At 40.4% G+C, this 20,918-nt stretch overlaps 1 protein-coding gene across 4 annotated transcripts in view; it reads right to left on the reverse strand.

Annotated features, from left to right (window-relative positions):
* LOC145229770 (focal adhesion kinase 1-like) overlaps nucleotides 1-20,918 on the reverse strand; it is an 88,498-nt gene that overhangs the window by 8,502 nt on the left and 59,078 nt on the right. For all 4 annotated transcript variants that reach the window (XM_080095098.1, XM_080095097.1, XM_080095096.1 and 1 more), the window contains one exon: nucleotides 5,393-5,462. In XM_080095098.1, coding sequence (XP_079951224.1) covers nucleotides 5,393-5,462 — 70 coding nt within the window. The remainder of the gene's footprint in view (nucleotides 1-5,392; nucleotides 5,463-20,918) is intronic.

Genomic DNA, 20,918 nt, shown 5'->3' on the forward strand with positions numbered 1-20,918 from the left:
AGACCAATGTATGGTTTGAAATCTCATCATCCCAAAACAGTTGAATCAAAAAATGTTACTTTCTAACCGAAGAGCGCCTCTCTTGTCTCAGAAGACATGGAAATGCGTAAAGCATCGATTCAATAGGACAACTTTAACAGCCATAAATGCCAATATGAGGCACAGATACGCCATGTTTATATTTCCTTGACGCGGGCAAATGTACGTAGGATACGTTTAAACGTTTCTCCAGTCGCGCCGGCGTACGCAAGTGTATTCATGTCTGTAACCTGACAATGAATCATATCACCTATAATCAAATCACGTGATGAACTCCACTATATAGTGGGTAGGAAGCAAACGATGGCCCCAAAGTCGCGACTTTGATTCGATCTTTATGAAATCGAGTGCAATGCAAGTCCAAACAAGGGCAATGTCGCTGCACAAAAGCGTGCTGCCGGTCAGCGAGGCGTCGTTGATTACGAAGCAATCTTGTCGCAGTCATTCATGTGATTACAAGGAAACGGTTGCACTGCAATCGATTGCTGAGTTATGCAACACTTCTTTGTCTTGGCAAGTGCGTCCACGTGACATTGCTGCATTGCATCGGTAACATTTGCAAAGTTCTTAAACCTCCTTGAATGATTAGCTCACCAATTGACCGCCACTAAATAACAGTACTGTGATGATTGAGGTAAGCTGTGTAACGCCAACGTTGCGAAAGGTCATGTCACTGGATGTTAGCAGCATAAAAGTCATTAAGTTTTCAGCAAAGGTAGTTCGTATGTCACTGGGTCACAACCTTTGATGATGGTGTTAGGAAATGATCTGCGTAGCTGCTAAAGGCGATATAATATGTACACTACTCTTAAAACTAGTGTATCGCTTAAACTAGTGTACAATTTAGCTATAAGCAATTACTGGCCTTCTAACAGTAAAGTTGCCTAATAGCATCGTTTGACATTACAAAATCAGCAATTGTTGTTGAGCATTTTGCTGCGCCAAAATGTTGTTGAGCACATCAGATTCCAAAGCGTTGCAAATGCCAAGCCAAATGTCTTGCTTGCGTTGCAACACATCAGGTCAGACGACCCGAGGATCGCTTCCTTATCACAGTAACACCAATAAAATGCTTCACAAAAGCCAATGTCTGAGTTCTGACAGCACGAAAGAGGGTGAATTGTAGGTCACGTCGTTTAATGATATTTGGAACATTTACGCTTCTGACGTTGATGCCTTTGAAGAGTTAGGTGCTTTAGGAGCCAACAGCGTTAGCAATGGACATCAACACGGTCATTAGGGCGTCAGGGCCCGATATGGGAATTTTACGCTGTTTTGTATGTAAATAAGCTCACGCCTGCATGAGTAGAATGCATCGGTTTGGGTTGAAACACCCATCAACGACTGACCACGATTGTTTAGTATGAAGTTGTGTATTTATAGCTTTTATGGGCGCTCTGTCAACGACCTGGGGTCAACTTTGGCACCGCAAATGTATTGTTAACACGAGGCGTCGAAGTTTTAGGAAGGACGCAATTAAATCTGCATTCTGTGTTCTGTGTTGAATGGGCGTGATATACAAACTCTATTCAAAACCCAAAGAGAAACACGAAAGGGAAAATAAACATGGTCTCTCCGAGTCAAATACTCAAAAACCAAGATGGCGGCAACTCTTAATGATTCTGATTCGCATTGTAGCAAGGTTGGGATGGTTGGTTGGAACGTTTTTGCAACTGATGGTCCATCACGAAACCGGATTTACATTACTGGCTTGCTTCCCGGGGAATCGTTGTTCTGTACAACGTGGCAAGAAGCAGACATCAAAGACGATTAGGGATTGATCAGCTCAATTAACTTATGACCTCTGAAATGTTTGAAACCATATTTTGGACGCCACCGTAGGTGATTTACTTTTTTGCAAAGGTTTATTTTTTGATGATTTTAGGAAAATTGGGTAAGCAGAAATAAAACCCTCTTTTTTTCGCAACCTAGTCAAAAAACACTAAACCGCAATACATAACATTATAGATGATACCAAGTGCACTGCAGTCAGTTGTTTCGAAGTTAAATTTGTTTTAGCTGCTGGATGTTAAAATCGCTACCACCTTGGTTTATGCAAGCCCGCCCCCAAAAGAAAAAAATAGTCGCGTTAATTTCCCCCATAATGATCAATCTGAACCATATACGAGGCTTTAGAAATGCATGACCTGTATACTCTTGAATAAGCAATAGCAATAACAACTGGGGCTAGGAAGTGTCAAGGCTTTGGGTTTTGGTGCAACATTGCTCTCGTGACCACTAAATGTTGCAAAAACTGTGTCGTAATGTTTTCTTATGCTGTATCACTGTCTTGTGATAGTTTTCAGTGCCATTTCTTAATGTGTCTAATTTGGTAACGAAATGCGTTACCCTTTACGAGCAAATCTATTTGTATTCTGTATATTTAGAGCATACGTCCTCTAATTAATTAAAATCCATAAAGTCACTATAGGGTTATAATGGACATAATGCAGGAGATTAGAAACTGAAAAAGGAAAATTGTAAAAGGAAATTCCCAACATCCGTCGATTCTTCCCGAAATGCAGTTTGTGACGCAAGTGGCGTTTGGCAGCAATAGTTCGCAATGGATTTCGTATGACTAATTTTGTCGTTAGGCAACGTCACAACGCTAATCTCTTAATGCCGACGTGTACAACATCATGGCTACATACTGTGGGAAACTGTACAAGTAAAATTTGGGAAAAGAACCTTTTGTGCTCGACGTAACGACCACGTTTTGGGTTTGTAGAAATTCGATTGTATTTTCGGAGAGTATTTCAAGATTGAACTTGTTCAACGAGAGAAAATGCCAAAAGCGTATTCGGTGAAGTTCGTAACGTCATAGAGCTTCCTTTGTGAGTCACTATACGACTTGCAGCAAATGGTGGGAACTTAATTCTTGGATTGAAATCGCTCGTTTAATGATCGCCCTGATAATGCTGGAGTGAATTTAAAGCAATTACCAGCTGCCAAATGGCCAGCGCAGAAGGTCTGTGCGGTTCGTTTCAACCGGGATTAACGCAAACAATCGGAAATCGTTGCCAAATCCGCAATAAAAATGGAAATCTCACTTGTGTAGTTTGCCTTAGGAGAAAGGCGAACGTTTTGGATGTGGATGTGAGAATTTATGAGACGTATTGTTACGTATGAAAAGTAGTATTGTTACGTATGAAATGTCATGTCACGTCAGAATGACGAAACAATTACAGCGAACCCATTTTAAGTTCATCCTTTAGCCCAGATAGCAGATGCGTTAATATGCAAATGATGATTAGTACACGAAGTAGATGATATTTTTAGACGCAGAACGATCGGCATAATTAACATAGATCACTGGCAAGAGATCAGAACCGCTTTAAAATGTTTACTTAGCAATTATGCGGCAATCTCTGCTCCCTAATTCGTGATAGATGAAAATGCGAAAGATGTTTGCGATTGTTCGGTTCAAACGTTGTCAAAATAGGCAGAATTATTTCTGTGTTAAGCAGGACAGAGTGGCCATACACAGTGTACAAGTTGACACACATTTTGCCCCGTTTTCCATGTCATTAAATCTAAACCAACCTATGGTACGCCGGAGCTTTTCAGGTGGTACATGGGTGGCTTTTTTAAGTAGCTAAGAATTGCAACTTAACCGACCCAACTGACCAGCCATGGTTTTGGGCGAAATTCGTGTTTTGGACATTTTTTTGAATTGCTGATTTTGCTCGTTTCAGAATTATGCTAACCTAGTCAAAAAGAATAGGAGTATTTCTGGGTCTACTTATTTAAAAATGGTTTATCAGGTTGAAATCCACTGACCTACATTTCGTTTAAAAACAAGTTTCAGCATAACGAAGCTTTACCAACAGTAAAAGAAAGTAGATCCCAAGAAGGAATTTAAAACAACGTGAAAGTTCTGCCTCTGCGCACGCAAACAGTCAATTCATCAAGGCAATACGATTGTGACAGCACACGACAATGTGACGTCAGCTGCTACGTCACAGACCGCCTTCAGGCGTCGACAGGAAAACGAAGTTGTGAAGCCTGTATTGAGCCCAACCATAAGTCTGAGTATTGATTCAAAACCAAAACAAACAACTTCTTGATCTGACATAAGGGAAGTGACGCGCATATAATGTAAATGAGTAAAGAATGAAGAAAAGTTTTTTTGTGATAAAGCCAAGTTTTTAGTGCAGAGTGCAAAAAATCATCAGGTAACTCACAAAGAAATTTTCTTTTTCGCACTGGACCAAAAAGGGCTGTACAAAAGGAATACAAGAAATGTAATAAGTTTTGTTGTGATAAAGTCAACTTGCTTATAGTGAACTGAATCATCTTTTTGCACCCAATCAAATGTTGCTAATCTGGTGTAATGTTTGAATACAATGCTTAAGACAACGAATTACCTGCTTTTTTCAAACAAAACATGTTATGATATGAAAACCTCATGTGGTATTGGTTCCATAAATATTTGCCCAAAAGATGCTAAAAACTTGGACCCAATCTGGAGAATAGTGCATCACTGATGGAAATAAACTTGTTTATGACAACCAAGAAAAGGAAAAAAATGAAAGCTGCGCAAAACATATCTTATTAAAGACGTTGGCTAGAATTTTGTTAAATCAGCATAAAATAGTTTCGGCCGAAACCGAAACACAGTCAGCGAAAATGCTTGAGTCATTCAAAAGCATATCATTGATCAGCACATTCTCAGTACTGCCCCTAGTGTACACAAGTATTCAAGGTGGTATCCACAAGGTGGCGCTGTCCACGATATTGGTTCAAAAGACTTTGCCGTGATATGCAGTAGTGATAGGACATCAAAATGTTGTCACGATATATAGACTCTCAGTACATACGAGATGTGTTAATGTGTTCATTACATATCACGAGAAGGTTCGTTGTAAACGTTTGTCATTTTGTAAAGAACAAAGGCCCGGCTATTGTTGTTGTTTCAAAAAGTTTCATTTTGCCTTATCCTTTTGTTGAAAACATTTAGTGTGTATTGTCTTGGGTGTTTCACTGATATGTACATTTACAAGAAACACAATTCTATTTTGAAAGCGCATTCTTGTTTGTTGTGGTGAATAGCGATAAAGAATTTATGTAAAGTTAACAAAACAAGTTTAAACTTTGTCTCATTTTTTTGTTGAAACATTTAGTGTTTGTTGCCTTGAGTGTGTCACTAATATTCTTAATATACAAAGTAAACACATCCTTTATTACTTTTGTAGCTGTAAATAAAAAAGAGTTCGTGAAATGCAACAAAAAAAGTTAGAATGTTGCCTTAGCCTTTCTTGTAAACATTATTTTGAGTGTAGCCTTTGGGTTTGTGCTCAATGCAACAGTAGATTCTCATTTTTTTTACAAAGGAAAGAGTAAAATCATGTACCTTCGGGGGTGGTCCGGCCTCTAATTTGTGTCGTTCGTCCAGTTGCTGCTCAAAATCTTCCAAAATGACACTGCACAAAACACGTATAAAAATAGAGAAAAAACAACATCTTTTAACTTAATCATAGCGTGCAAGTCGGACCGGAAATGCTGGGTTTGTGACGTCGCAAGTGATTAGTCATTACGTGGAGTTGGAAGAAGTGAAGTGACGTCACGCATTAGGGGTTTTGCTGTACAAAGGTTTGCGTGACGTCACACGGTAAGATCACGAGGGTAATCAGGGCGGCTAGGTCTTAAATGTTAATGATCTGCGCGGAAATTTTACAGGGTGAGCGTTGTAGGACAATCGTGCCCCCGCGAGAACGTTTGATTCATATAATTCATGAGGACAAAACACTCTTGTGCTGGGCCTTAACCTGGAACTAAATGTGTCAAGCTTTGAGGGTATTGTGTAAGTAAGGCAAAATTGGGGGCATTTGGTATTGGTGTGTTTGGGGTATTTGTTTTCTTTAAAATCCAAAGGGGTTATAATAACATTAAAGATTTTGCCGTAGTAAAACCGATACATGTTGATGGTTGCATTGATCGCTGTGCACTTTATTGCTCATATATAGATCAACAACAATCCAATGGCCTTATTAGATGCACAAATGACCTGCATGATATTACCCTTATAATACCGGACGTTACACATGAGTTGAACTGCCAATAAAGGCAAAAGTGCAAGCCCTAGCGTGAGTCTTTCACACTGCGCCATCAGTCAGGAAAACTGATCCACTTGTTTACATGGTGAGGGCTATGCACAGTTGTTTTGGCTCTGCACCCTGCGTCATGTATTGAAGCTAATTGATGTTAAAATTGATGACATTACCGGTTGCCTAAAAGCACTTCGTCTCCTTGCTCGACAATTTTTTCTCTCTCCTCCGTATACGTGCAAAAACCGACGCTCTCATCCAGCGAACGCCGGACAGGAGAATACAACTGATTGACAACTGTCTGTGGCATTGACGACTCGCTATCGGATGACACTACGCTATATATACGATCCGGAGAATTTTCGCTATCATCGTGTACGGATTTGTCGTTTGCGGACAACTGGGGACGAAATTCTGGTCGACGGAAGGAAATTCTCTCGTAGTGGGGTTCGGATTCAGGTTCGAAAGTCGGCGTAATGCCAAACACGTCCGACACGTCAGTGCTTCGCATGGAATCAACGTCATCATCACCAATACTGTCTAATGGCGGACGGGATGTTCGTCGAGGTGAAAGCTTGTAGGAGATAAACGACTTTTGTTGCTTTAAAGTCAAACCCGCTGCTATGATGCTATTACTGCTGCCGAAGTCGGTTTCAGAACAAGGGACCTGGTCTCCGCTGTCGCCAGACTGAAGACTGCAAACTCCTATCGAGTCCTTGGAGTCGCCCCGGCTTAACTTGTTTCTCTTCAGCTTGCGTTTAAACTTAGAAACGAGCTTTAAACCTGGTTTACCGTTTTCCATTGTAGTTTTGCGCTGGTTTACAGGCAAGTTATGCGCAAACATGTAGGGATCAGTCAGTGGTGTTTGATTTCCGTGTCTATTGTGGGCATCGATACTGCAGTTTGAGTTGCGGCTCACGTTTTGCGGCAAATTACTGCCGTTGACCGTGTAACGAGCATCGGTTTGCATGTAACCTTCACCCGTTAAAGGTCGCACCGCCTTCGCACCATTCATTTTTGTAGACTTATCACTGTCAATGTCAGTTTTGTCTTCCTGTTTGTCTTCTAATCTGCTGTCAGATTCACAGAGAACTTTATCTACTGCTGTTTCCTTGTTGTCTGCTGCGCAATTATCAGTACTGTTGTCTGTTGTTTGATTTGGTACTGGCGCTTGGCTTGGCAGTGATGCATCTTCGAATGAACAAACGCTCTTCGTCGGCTTCCGCACAACGGCGTATACAGGCTGGAATTTGTCACTGCTTGTCTGATTCACAACTAGATCCGCATTCTGGTTGCTGCTGCTTGCTGGCTGTTGTGCATGACTAGAGGTTTCCATTGAAACTCTACCTGGTGATTCGCACCCTTCTCTGTGTGTGCTAAAAGGTTGTGAAGTCTTGGGCACCGAGGATTTACATTTGCATGTATCAGCACTTCGTGTTGCAAGTAAGGCCTTTACAACGGTGCACATTTTAGTTTGAAGCTGGTCGTGCATCTCCACCATAGCGCGTTCCATCTTCTGCATCTTCAGTTCGCTTTCAGCAACCCGCGATTGATTTTCTCTTACACACATCACTAGCGCCCTCAGCATATGTGCGTCAACTTCAATCCTCTCACCACCGCCGTTAGGTGCGCCAGAGCGCTTGGTAGATGGAACACGAGCGTGGTGCGCCATCTTGGGGCTACCTTCGACTTCGCTTGCCCTCCCGCTGTCGTGAATGTCAAGTTCGCTGCCGAAGTCGCTGTAGCCACTAGTTGCAGGCGAGGGCAACTCGTCGTGGTTGCTGCGACTTTTCTTGTTTCTGTGTTGTTGGTATTCCTCAAAAAGAACTAAGGTTTTGTGCTGTTGTCCTCTCATCTCAAACTCCATATCAAAGCAAAGCGTTCGTGCGCTTTCAGAAATGTTTCTTTTGTTGTTACAGATACTGATCAGAAAATATATCACTTGAAAAGGCACAAATGCATGGTTTAAACGATTATGCAAGTAGAAGCACACTAACAAGACTGCATAAATTCAACAAACCCTTATTTTTGGTGACCTACTCACTATCAATGCTAAACAAAAGCAACAATAATTAAATTATAACTAAGGCAATGCCTGGCAAATCATCATACTTCTAAAGTCTGAACAGCAATTAACCAATGCCTACAAACCAGTTTCTGACTGTTGTTTCGGCTAAGCTGAGCAATTTTAAGTCAGTTAACGGAGAAGGCTAAGGGTCTACAGTAGCCCCCCATAAAAACGCCTTTCTCCACTGCAGAGATACTGTTTACGCAAGACATGTAAACGAGCGGTAAGCTGTCTTAAACCCGGCGAACACAAGCAGCGGACGAGCAGCGGCATGTACACAAGCCGTAGCATGAGATAAAACCTTGGGAACACATCCGCTTGTTAAGTTAACAAAACCGCACTAAACGAGCCCACGGCCACAAAAAGCGCATCGCCCCCCGTTCCGCAAAGTAATGACTCAGAGCTGGGGAGTTTAGGTGAACACATTGTCGTTGCTCAAAGAAGGACGCTAAAGCGGAAAAGAAAATAAACACTCAGGCGTAAGGAGCATACACCGTTGTCGTATCGCGTATCAAACATGGGAATCGAAGAGGTCGATTTTCTCATGATGTTCCCGATTCCATAAGTTTGCGTGCGAATGTAGGTGGGACACTGCCTCACGTAAAACCCCTAGCCATGTTGCAATGAAGCATAGTGAACTTTCTCATTTAACCACGTAGAATCGGTGGAAACGCCCCAGTTGTTGAGAAACGATAGTCGGTTTCCACAGTTTTTGCTACTTAGTAAGTTTTTGGCGCAGTAGGATAAGTGTACAATCACTATCGTCAATTTTGGGTGGATTTGAATGGATTGAAACGCTGGTAAGAAACGCTGGACGGTTACCACAGTTTTGCTACTTGTGTACAATTGTACGATCAGTTTTGGGCACAATTGGGCATGAAAAAACCCCTCATATACAAAGTCTAATTTAATACCGGGCCTAATCGAAAATTCACACATCCAATCGAAACCTCACGTGACCACAATGTTCGCATTTGATTGGTCGATAGGTTGGCACCCACGTCAACAAGCTTTTGAATTATTAACACGCGTTATTACCCATGTGCGGATAGGCCTCTTGGCATAATTAAATTCGTGGCAATGAATGTGGTATCATGCGCAGTCAAATCGTACCGCAACACATCCGCTGCACATGTCAAAACTACCCGTTCAATTTAAACTCAATTAGACCACTTCCAGGCCTTATGTAAAAGTCTGGGTTCATGGACCTTCGGGGCAATGAACAAATTTGCGTCAAACGTGATCGGATTTGCTCAATTGCGCCAGGCCGATATTGAAGGCGTTATATCGAATCACGCCGGTCGCCCAAGCACTCTGATATGGCAAAGAGTAGGCTAGAAAACTCCAGCCTGCGGTGGGATTTGAACTTACGACGGCAGTCTATTCAGGACTAGCGCTCTACCAACTGAGCTACACAGGTTCAGTGGAGAATCCGCCGAACGTCGAATCACAAGCACCGTTGTCTGCCTTGTATGCTGCACATGTCAGCTTTAATAGTAGGGGATCGCCAGTTCGCGACCTTTGCTTTTAATGGGGTTCCAATCCAGGACGCCCTGAACAGGAATCCCGGTCATGTTTTTTTTGTCTGTATGTAGGTCAGGAGCACTGGATAGTTCAGCCAACTTTGTGCAATGCCTTTGTTTGACCACTAACACCACCTAGCGGTACAGGTATGATGACGTAATTGACGTAATTGACGTATTTGGGTTGTTACGCGAGCTACCGGAATGTATTGTTCTCAGTATTCGATACCTGGCAGCGTGCGAGGGCCGAAAAGCGTATGATTTCACAATGGTTGGAGATTTTTTTATTCACACGAAGATATGATTCATTGTTGTGTGTGGGTGATCTCAAGGAACTACGATTTTAACACTCGACGGAACTTGTAGGTTGGGGTATCGATTTGCTAACGTTACACCGCAAAAAAACGGACGCATGCTTGGCAAATGAGGCTCAACCAACGTAAATGCATGAACAAATTTGTTTGGCAACGTGATTCCATTATATGTTAGTATTTTATGCAATCCTTATGGTAAATGCGGCAATTACCGAAAACTCAAAGTTATACTTGTGTCTGGATTGTAGAATAGCAGAATTACCCGTTTTATTCAAAATTGGCGAAGAAGGATACTTTACCAGAATACGGTAAATTTAATCAAAAGCCCATTTTACGAAGCACTATATCCGGTTAAGTTATTCTGTTGCACCATCGCATCGCATTCTAACCTCTAGTAATTGATCCTACCAGAGAAAAGCAGTAAAACGAAAACGAATCGTTAGATGAATAGGAAGAAACTATCAGGTTCCTGTCCGGTTGTTGGGCCACAAACACCTGACTTGTGTTAACTCAGAAAACCAAAGAAGTGAAAAGAAATACGGAAGCAAATTGCCTTTGTTTTGCTCGTGCGCGCTTCGTTTTAAGACAGATGCCAAAGCACGCTAAACTTAACATACATTCTAATTTCCACAGTGCTTCCCAAACTTTTCAGTATGCAACCTATTTCAATCAAATCAGGTATATTTTATGGAACAGTAGCAAACGAAAAACAAAATCTATAAGAGCTCCTAACATTCCTTACTCAAACCCTTGCAGTCACAACCCCAATTTAGGGTGGTCTGGACATTACAAACACAAACACAATTCCTATAATCTTATCTAACTGTATTAAAAAAATTCACATTTTACAGTAAACAGTTGTACTTAGTAAAATGTTGTTAAATAACAAGTTGTAAAACAATATACAAAGCTTCATCTTTCAACAACACACATCCTGCGATGCGAGCATGACTAAAGGTTCGATGCCATATTAGGTAATGTGGTTTTTCGGTAACGCGTTGTCGACGAATTCGATCAACTGAATAACTTGCGGAAACGCCTCGAGTTAAATTAAATATCATCAGTTAACAAAGTTCAACTAATAAAATTCAAATAGCACAAACAAAGAGACAAATGTATATTCATAATACCACAGAATATTTGCTACTACTAACTTAGTACTAAGCTGTAACTTATGAACAAAATTTGACAACCAAATTTGAACAATTCATCTGCACTTGAAACAAGACACAAAAATAACACTTTCCAAATTTAGCGCACAGTCACACCTACCTTGCTCATCACCAACATGACGAACTAATAGCCAGTTCCAAAACTGAAAATTTACGAACCTTTTTCGCTCAACGAAAATCGCGCAGAAGCTATTTCTGTGTCAGGTGCTCTGAATCGTCTGCCTGATGTCTACCAAGCGTAGGCTAAAGCTAGACGAAATCCAATACGGCAGTGATACGAGCTAACGGGAGGGCTATTACCGCAGTAATTTTACCGACCACCTTTCGAAGATTACACTAATTTCCAGTTCCCGCTGTCTTTTGCGCAGACGAGCGCCCAGCGATTGTTACGTCATAGACACGTGACAGGCGATTGGCGGTTTGTTTCGCCGATGGCCGATCATTGTTTTGGGTCTGGGAGTTAATGAGAAAGTTTTGGGCTGTTTACCAAAATTACGAGGTACAGAGTTATTCACTAGCGTTCCAGTCATTTTGATGATTAAATCCCCGCTAATAATAATGTTGGTGAACCACATATTTATCGCAAATTACTCACATAAGTAAACAGAACCAAGTTGAAACTTTGGGCAAAGATGTTTATTACTGTTGAGCTAAAGCATGCTACATTGTCGCCACAAATGGTAAATATCAATAAAAAGTTACGGTTTAAAACTATTTGCTTTTTTACCACAGACCGTGTCAAACAAACCTTTGTCAAGTGTACGACAAACTGAATTGCTTGAAGCCACCATACTTTATCTAATACAGCCTGTATGGTATTAACACAGACAAAACGCACACTAACAATCCAGTTCAGATCATCAGCTTTTAAACATCCATGAAAACAACACACTGCGTCAGACAATTCCGGTTACAATTGAAACCTTGCGTAATTCCGCCATTAGTGTGTCCCAAATTTCACCTTGTATTTGTCAGTACAGCCACTGTAGTTTCACTCGTCAATCACACGTCAAAGCAGAGTTAAGAACGCCTTAGCTGCCAGACAGACCTAATCACTCAATTGTGAAGCTTCATGCAACATTCACGTTTGACATAGGTTGTCGGCACCTTCCCGCAAAGTAACGTAATTAATATTTCAAGGCAAATTTTTGTAATAAGGTTTCGCAAACTTGTTAACCTTATTTGTATTCATGTACATTCTTTAAACGCTGCTATTCTTATGCTTCATTTCCAAAGCTTTTAAACTTATCTGACTAATCATGTTTTACACATTGTTTTGTCTTCGTAACGTTTCAACGTTACGCAACTATTTCCAACTTAAAAGCGAAATTGACCTAACGTAACATGTGTCGCTGATATATATATATATATTAACACTGAAGGTAGAAACTAGACAGCCACTTACGCCCACAAAACCTGACCATTTACTCCAAAGACACGATAATTGTCAAATACAAAAACTCGACCAACCCACATGAACATCGCAGCCCAAATACCTAAAATCAATAACAAACGTCTGTTATCTGAAGACAGTGCCTACACGATACACTCCCCTAGCCTAAACATTTAAGTGTTTTCGTGCCAATAGCCCGTTCAGCACTAACTGAAACCGTTTTCTGCGACGGTGTCGACTTTCATTCGTCCGCAACGAATTAACTCCACCACAAAAGGGGACGAACCCATCACAGTCTGTAAGTGGGGTTAGGCTGTTAGCGCCAATTCAGGACTTAGCCATGCCCACGCTTCTACCTTTTTTCTACACAATTCTAAAAAATGGCTGTGAACAATTACATCTGAAGGTGTGACGTAGCTGATTAAACGTACGGTGTCTTTAGTGACGTAAAAAGCACACGCAATATCCGTTAGACATTAGATTTTTAAGAAATTTTACACCACCTGTCTAGCAAATTTCGGCCGACCTGTCTAAAATCAAAGCAACACGGCCTAATAACTGCGTGAAAAACAACTTCCATCAGTAACCGAATTGCGAGTAATAAGCCGGCGCGGGAGTGAAAACAAGCACAGTAGGCGCTTCCAAGAAGTTAAGGTTCAGCAAAGTGCGAAAAAGGCAGCGCGGTCATGCATAGGCTGCACCTTAGCTGAAGGTGTACAAGAAAAGTTGACCTTAGAGGCACGCGCGCTTACCGTTAACGAGACGTTATCCTTTAAAATCTGCTTTGGTGTGCATCAAGTGAAGAGAAAATGTGCGTAAATCGCTAAGCTAATGCGCCATGCGTATTTCTGGTCATCAACGGGCCGGGCTGTGGCCCAGGGCAAGCAGTAAATCTCAACAGAACGCAGCCGCTAAACAGTCCCACACGTCAAAGCGACTGGCGACACGCGCTAAAGAATTCATCGCGTAAACAAGGCACGTTGCGGTGCCGATCGGGTTTGTAAGAGACCTGAACGACAAGAACATGCTTTTATGAAAACATGTCAGGGGTAAAGAAAATATGAACCCGCTTCAAACTAGGTTCAAAGTACAACCTTTAAGTGCTCTGAAAAACAATCTTTTCTTTGTTAGATACGCAAGTATGTTTTCTGATTCTGTACGTTACACCCATTATGTCTGCATTACACTGCACATTTTTTTAGCCTATTTAATACGGAGTCTAGCCGTTAGCTAAATTTGAGACCGTATTTAAGGCAAGAGACGATAATAAAGTTTTCAGAAATTGTACAACCGTGAAACTGACACCTAAACCTGGCTTTTAGAGCGTTAATAGGGCTTTTAGAGATAAGAACATCACGAGTATGTTATCTATACTAAAGCATCTGTCTTGTCAAGGCGTATTACAAGCGTGAAAAACAAGGCATCGAAAATCACTTTAAAGCAGGGGTCTCAAACTCAAACTGCTTTGAGGGCCAAAAACAAACTTTTAAGTAAGTCGAGGGCCGCACTATCGATATCGAAGAAAAATATTGCAAGATTAAAAAGTAAACTGTTTATTTATGCCATTAGCTACAATAAAAATCAATATTGTAATAACAAAACAGCAATAGATGCACAGTGTAGCAAAGTAAAAGAGTCAACTATGTGCTATATTGCCTTGTGTGAAAACAATGACCTACAATGACGCAACAATCGCAATGGCTGATTCTAAAATTGGGCTTGTTCGATTATCCTGATCAATATACCACTAATAGAATGATTGCATCATGTAAACTCTCATAAAGGGTATTCCGCCTGAATAAAACAGATTAAAAGTTACTTCGCGGGCCGCACAAAAACCCTTGGAGGGCCGCGTGTTTGAGACCCCTGCTTTAAAGCCTCATATGCACTGCTTTGGTAATACAACAAATTGAGAAGCGCAGAAAAAAGGTGAAGCATCTAATATCTGATACGTCAATCATAGCTTATTAGGCAAAAGGAAGCTACACACCAATGCTTTAAAACAAGATAATTTCCAATTGACGACTACTTGATTACAGTGCAAAGCCTATAAATGTGCAAAGACGGGAATTGGCCAAATGACAGAGTAACGTTTTTTAACTACTGACAACAAACCACACACCATATTTAACGCAATTTTATAACTTCCATACCTGTTACTTATAACAACTATTTTACTTTACACAAACTGAAAAATGAAATATTTATATATTCGGTCAATCTCTAAATATTTCTATAAATAAACATAGTGAGTCCAAAATTATGTTCATCCACATACCAAAAAACATACAAACTTGTTCTAAAACTCCACACCAAACGCAACCGAAGTCTTTGTCTGCGTTTACGTTTACGTTTCCTCTTCTCACAAGCTGCTTTAACTAAATCATAAACTCATTGCAAACTTTGTGATACAAAAAAGTACATAAAACAACCATGTCACATTTTGACACAAAATATTTGTCGGTTATTGAGGCTGCTAAAACGTCGGACGCCACGAGCTTAAAGTTCAACGCGTTCCCGCCACATCGGTGTATTACACGTACACATCCTGTTCTGGCATCGGTTTCGGCAACGTGACACTAAAGGCCGGACTCTCTGCTCTACGATCTTGTTTGCACAACAAGCTACACAACAAACGCTATGCGGTCTCTTGGCTCAATTTTGAGTTGGGGCGGCTCTTTTTGCGTAAGAAGATCCTCTATGAGTTGTGGATATATCCAACACAATAGGTACAAACTTCAGAGTTCTATGTTCTCTAATTGGGTATGATGTTGTTGCTATAACTTTACCGTTATGTTTGTACATCATATATGCAGGGTTTGAATGGTGAATAAACAGGCTTCTTTGCTGAAGTTGTGTAAAACTATCTAAACAACGCAAGAAATAACAGAATTTCATTTATTTTACAGCTGTCTTAAGATTTGACTTTAAACTATACGATACTATACATTCCTTACAATACATACCAAATCTATATGTCACAGAGAAACACCATTAAATGACGTTATTATCTAAGTACACAAAGAAACGTACTACTTATTGTAGTTCTTGTTCGTTGAACTATAACGTTGTTTGCGTGGTAAACAACCTTCGTATTATGCTTTCATAATAAATCAGGTTGCACGTGCGGGATCAGTTAGCAACGCAATCAAGCAAACTTCCTGTGCTAAACAACATACAAAAACAGTTGTGCTTGGCATTCGTTCAACTACTAAGATGCTTTAAGTTGGTCAACATCCAAAAATGATTTTAATGCCAGCTTTGGAATATTGAAAAGTGGTCTATACGTACATTGGCTTCCGGTTATTCAATACCGTCCTTCGCGAATTGAGTTTAAATATATAAGTTTGCAGGTTATAGATTTTGCATGGCAGCACGGGTAACATAAACGCACTTATGAGCTTTGTTTAGGCGACAAATGCTCTGAAACCACTTGCAATTTAGACATGTAAAGCTAAGAAAGCTGCATTGGCTGCATAAACTGACCTTTGCCTAACCTTACTCCCAAAGTTTGCAGCACACCACTTAACCAGCGAGGTGATGTCACCAGAATAACCACTCTTATCTTTAGGTTTATTAGTAGAAGTTGCGGCTGGTGTTCTCACTATCAAACCTGTTTCAATAGTGCTTAACCGTTTTTGCACGATCACCTCTCGCATAAATATTGACTGCACAAGTTGAGTTTGCAGCAAGGCCATAAGTCACGTGTATCCTGTGTAAAGACGGCGACTCTACGGGCTGGAGGTGTATTTATATTAGGAAGAGGATCCACGAACTTTTAACCGTTTATCAAAAGTCAATACATAAATCAACACTACTTGTATACTATAACGTGTAGGATTGGCATCATGATATTTTACTTATGCAACATCCATCATGACTAAGCTTTTCGATCATTCGTTCAATTTAGGGGCAAAAAGGTTTTACGTAAGGTTGTCAGTAAGTCCATTAGAGTTAACATATAGAAAGTCAAACAGCTGAACTCGTGTGCTTTTTAAAAATATTGTATATTTCTAGACCAGCAAGTTAATGCAAACTAGTTTCAGGGACTAAATGCATGGGTTTTGTAAATGCACCGTCGTACGTAAAGTATTGTGAGCTCCGTTAACATAACGCAATATAACAACGGCGTACCTGCAGCGCGTTTGGTCATGATCCACCGATTGTGCCCGCCACTGTTTTTATGCTCATAACGTTTTAACGTTGCGCAGCTATTTCCGGCTTGGTGATTGTTCAGTGCAATTGTGTCGCTATGCGTTCTTTCACCAAGCGAAATAAACTCTATCTAAACCCAGTATACTTTTGCACGACAGCATACCTGTGTTTGTAGCTGCATATGGATCTACGGCCTCAGGTTGTGCACCCCTGGTCTATTGAAATCATACCGTTTTTTATTTTCTTTGAGGACATTGCTCACTTTATCCGGCAAACCGGAAGGGCGACTCGCGACTGGTCATTGTGACACATAAAGGCGACGTGAGTCATTGTGAATGGTCGAGCGGGCTTCGCGACAAAAAACGGCGGTAAAAAGAGCTTTGATATCGAAGTGTGTAAACCGAGGTGTTCTCGAGTGGCGGTCGAATGGAAAAGGTGATCGCTGGAAGGTTACGCCTCGTTGCACCTTTGAGGACCGACTGTGCTGACGTAATTGTTTATTTGAGTCCCTTCCGCAAACAAAAGATGAAGTCGTACAACAAGGCACAGTTAACATCGTTTGGTAAACGAAATAACATGCGGTTGATGCTTGTTTTATGTAGCTGCCCAGGGTTTTTTTAAGGTTTGGTTTGGGTGACCGCTAAGTAGTTTTAAGAGACCGCAAGTGTTTCATTTAAATACCAAAAAATAGCCATATTTCCTATACGAATTATTTATTAGGCTACTGGCAAATTTTGGGAAACCGCTGGAGAAATTAAAAAAAAACCTTAAAAAACACTGTAGCTGCCTATTTAAAATCTTGACATTGCGCTCAATCTGTATTTGTCATTTGTTCAGCTAATAAACTACTTCCTTTTCAGTTTTATTTGTGATTTATAAGCGCCGCAATTAGGAGTTGCATGCATTGCATGTAAGCACGAATACAACTTAGTTGACAAGTAATTCACTGCAAATATGCTCGAGGTCTCTGTAAAATGCGAACATAAAAGTGAACTATCAGGTTTATTTCACACCACCACTGAACCAAACCATAACTCTTCAGGTCTTACTTTCCGGACATCAATAAAACAGCGGGTACCCGGGCCAAAACAAACATCGCCGCGTCCGGGAAAAAAAGGTCGCACAGCAGGCGAATTGTAAACACAAGTTTCAAGCAATATCCATCCGAGACGGCCTCGTAGCTTTAAGGATAAACTCAGGGTGACGGGTCATGCTAACAAGGCGCTAACATGTCGATTATCGCCTCTTTACGGATCGGCCAAGCATTGGATCAAAGCGGGAGATGGATGAAACATTCACACCAACGTTATCGGCTTTTTATGGCGGCTATGCTTTTCAAATTTCAATAGACCTTTGTTGTTGCCGTTGTAAAAGCTTTCTTATCGGTAGGGACGTTTTTTAACATGTGAATAATATCAAGTATGTCCAGTAGATAAAATTTGGTCGCCACTTACTGTTTAAAATCGCTTACGAAATCGCGCAGCCATAACACACCAAAAGCATTAAAGATTATGACTTACTGTAATTCTGAAATGGCATGCTTTCTTTAAATTTGAACTAATTTTAACTTCATCGAGACAAACCTGCAAATCACCAATACACAATTATCTTCGGCTAAAAATGTGCAATTTGTACATTACGTCGGAGCTACACCTTTCTATCTTTAGCAGGTGCTGTTGAATTGTCTTTAAAGCAGTTTGTGCCGAATAATCTTTACCAATAAGATGAACTTACTCAGCGGTTATATGATGGAAGTTCCCTACACAGGTTGTAAGGCCTGTTTCGGGCGGTCTATCAATCTATACAGAAAGCCATAAGTACATCAAGATAATCTGACAATGTTTCTGACATGTTGTGCCAGTTATCACGACTTCACAAGCCTTACTGTGAAATAAATTGCAAACAACCACGAAACACAACCACTTTCTGCATCTACTTTATCTTCCTAAACAGCGACAACATTAACTTCTGCATCTCGAGGCACGTTTCAGGTGAACCTTAGCGACCAACAGCACCTGCCTGACGTTATGCCCTCACGGGCTTGTTTTCTGACCTTTCTCTGCACGGATGTTTAATTAATGACGTGACGGTGTTTGGTGGGTTCCCGGAGCCGTGGAGATGGAGACACAAAAGCAAAGCATACGCCGTAAAACGCTGCAATGTCGTCATTTGTGAGGGAGAAAGCTTACAAGAAATTCCACATACAACCGCAAAATCTCAATAGTAAAGATAGCTGTGAAATGCAAAGCTACTATAGCTATTACTAGTTCCAACAAGAAGCAGTTAATTAGAATTATTGTGTGCAAATACAACATCTTATTTCTTGAAATTAAGAACGTGTTATAGGTCTTGTATTTTTGCATTCGTGTGGTTGGTTAATTGCTTTCAAACGTGCTTTGGATGGATGTTAATGTAACCTTTAGTGATAATAGTTCAAATTGCGACACGATGCTGAATTCAAAAACCTGTCACGAAAAAAATACGCAAACCCGTCACGAAATGTCGTCTGCCAAAAATTTTGCATTTGCAAATCGAGAAAGTTCTCGGCAGCAACTACAGTTTTTCACTAAACAACGTGTTTGCAATTGCGCTAATTTAAGACACGTTGGCCTGAGAAAGCAAAATTCAAAAAACCTATTATACAATTCCCCGCACCAAAGAAAATTAACCGATAAACGAATGGTTTTGCAAAATTAATATTTTCCCTGAATGCTTTTAGCAATATTAGTTTATTATTCAAATAGAATCTTCAACGAGCAATGCAAGGCACTTTCTGCAGCACGATCTATTTGATATCTGCACAAAAGCTTTCATAATTTTCTTATTCAATGCAGTATTAAAACGCAACACTTAACCTTAACCAGCAATCAACAGCAGTTTTAATAAAGATCTGATTTCTTTGAATCATTTTCTCATTAAAATTGAATTTAGGACTGTAATGCTCAATTAACAAACAAAAAGTCTTCACAAAGTTCATCTACTTGGTTCTGTGAAACTCTGGAAGCGGTTTTAGCGACCGCCTCAGCAAAAGGATGCAAACGCGAAAGGACACGCTAAAGCTGTGCGGCGAGACAAAAGTTAAACACACGACTTCCGTAAGCGTCTCGTATTTGAAGCGTGAGCCAAGCGCCCATCGCTGGGAAGTCGTTAAATGCTAATTTCACGTGAACTTGTTGAAACGAACATGGCCGCACAAACCCTTAACAACCAACATACTCTTAATGCTGTGTTGATACCATAACGTCACCTTGTTTGGTAAAGAGATTACACGCTTATATTAGTAGCACTTGTTTTAGCCGCATTTACAGAGCTATTTTAGGAGATTTGTTCACAAATAGAACCCCAGCAATCTATCTTTATACATTTTTGACAACAGAAATGCTACGTCAGTAAAGTCTTTTTAGTTAACCCGTCTATGTATGGTATTTGTGAATGTTTAGCAGCACCACAAGAGGTACAACACTCATCTTAGGGCGTAAAACCCCAAGGTTAAAAAGCACCTGGTCGTATACTTACATTTGAGTTAGGTGAAACCAGGTCACAAGCACGTTTTCTCGTGTATGCATTCGGGGGCAGCAGCTGTGCAAGCATGTTGACTTAACACACTAGGATAAGATAAGGAGGCAGAGTGTTTTATGTGGAAACAGAAGCGGTATGACCTTTTACACAGACATAAAATATTAGAAGCATCATTAAATGTTTTTTGTGCTGCTCTGTTACACTGGGCGGCACATACGTTTGGGAATACCTTTTGAGACGTCTCAGTTACATGATTTAAAAGTTGACGTAAAAATCGATCACTCTCTATAAAAAGGCGACTCCATGTATTTATAGAAAACAGACTGGATTTGACAATACCACCACACCCAAGAGACACCACTGTCTTACCGGACAAATGTCATCGGGACCTAATCAAGTAGCAACTATTTGGGCAAAAACAAACAATACAAGTTGAAAGAAGCCTGGTGTTAATCAATATTGTAACTATTGTAGTATAACTTTGATACTTAGCCTATAACCTGACCGTATATTTCAAACAAGCGTTTTAAAAAAAAAAAAAAAAATTCGTAGAACCATTTGTGCTTAACATGAAAAGGCAGTAATGGAGAATTGTATTATAATCGGATTTTTTATCACACTTGAAATAAGTCAGCTAAAAAAACAACTGCGTCAAATATATAGCATCCTCGGCCCTAATTCAAATAGA

The sequence above is a fragment of the Phallusia mammillata genome, chromosome 5 (assembly GCF_965637545.1).
Source record: "Phallusia mammillata chromosome 5, kaPhaMamm4.hap1.1, whole genome shotgun sequence".
Taxonomy (NCBI): Eukaryota; Metazoa; Chordata; class Ascidiacea; order Phlebobranchia; family Ascidiidae; genus Phallusia; species Phallusia mammillata.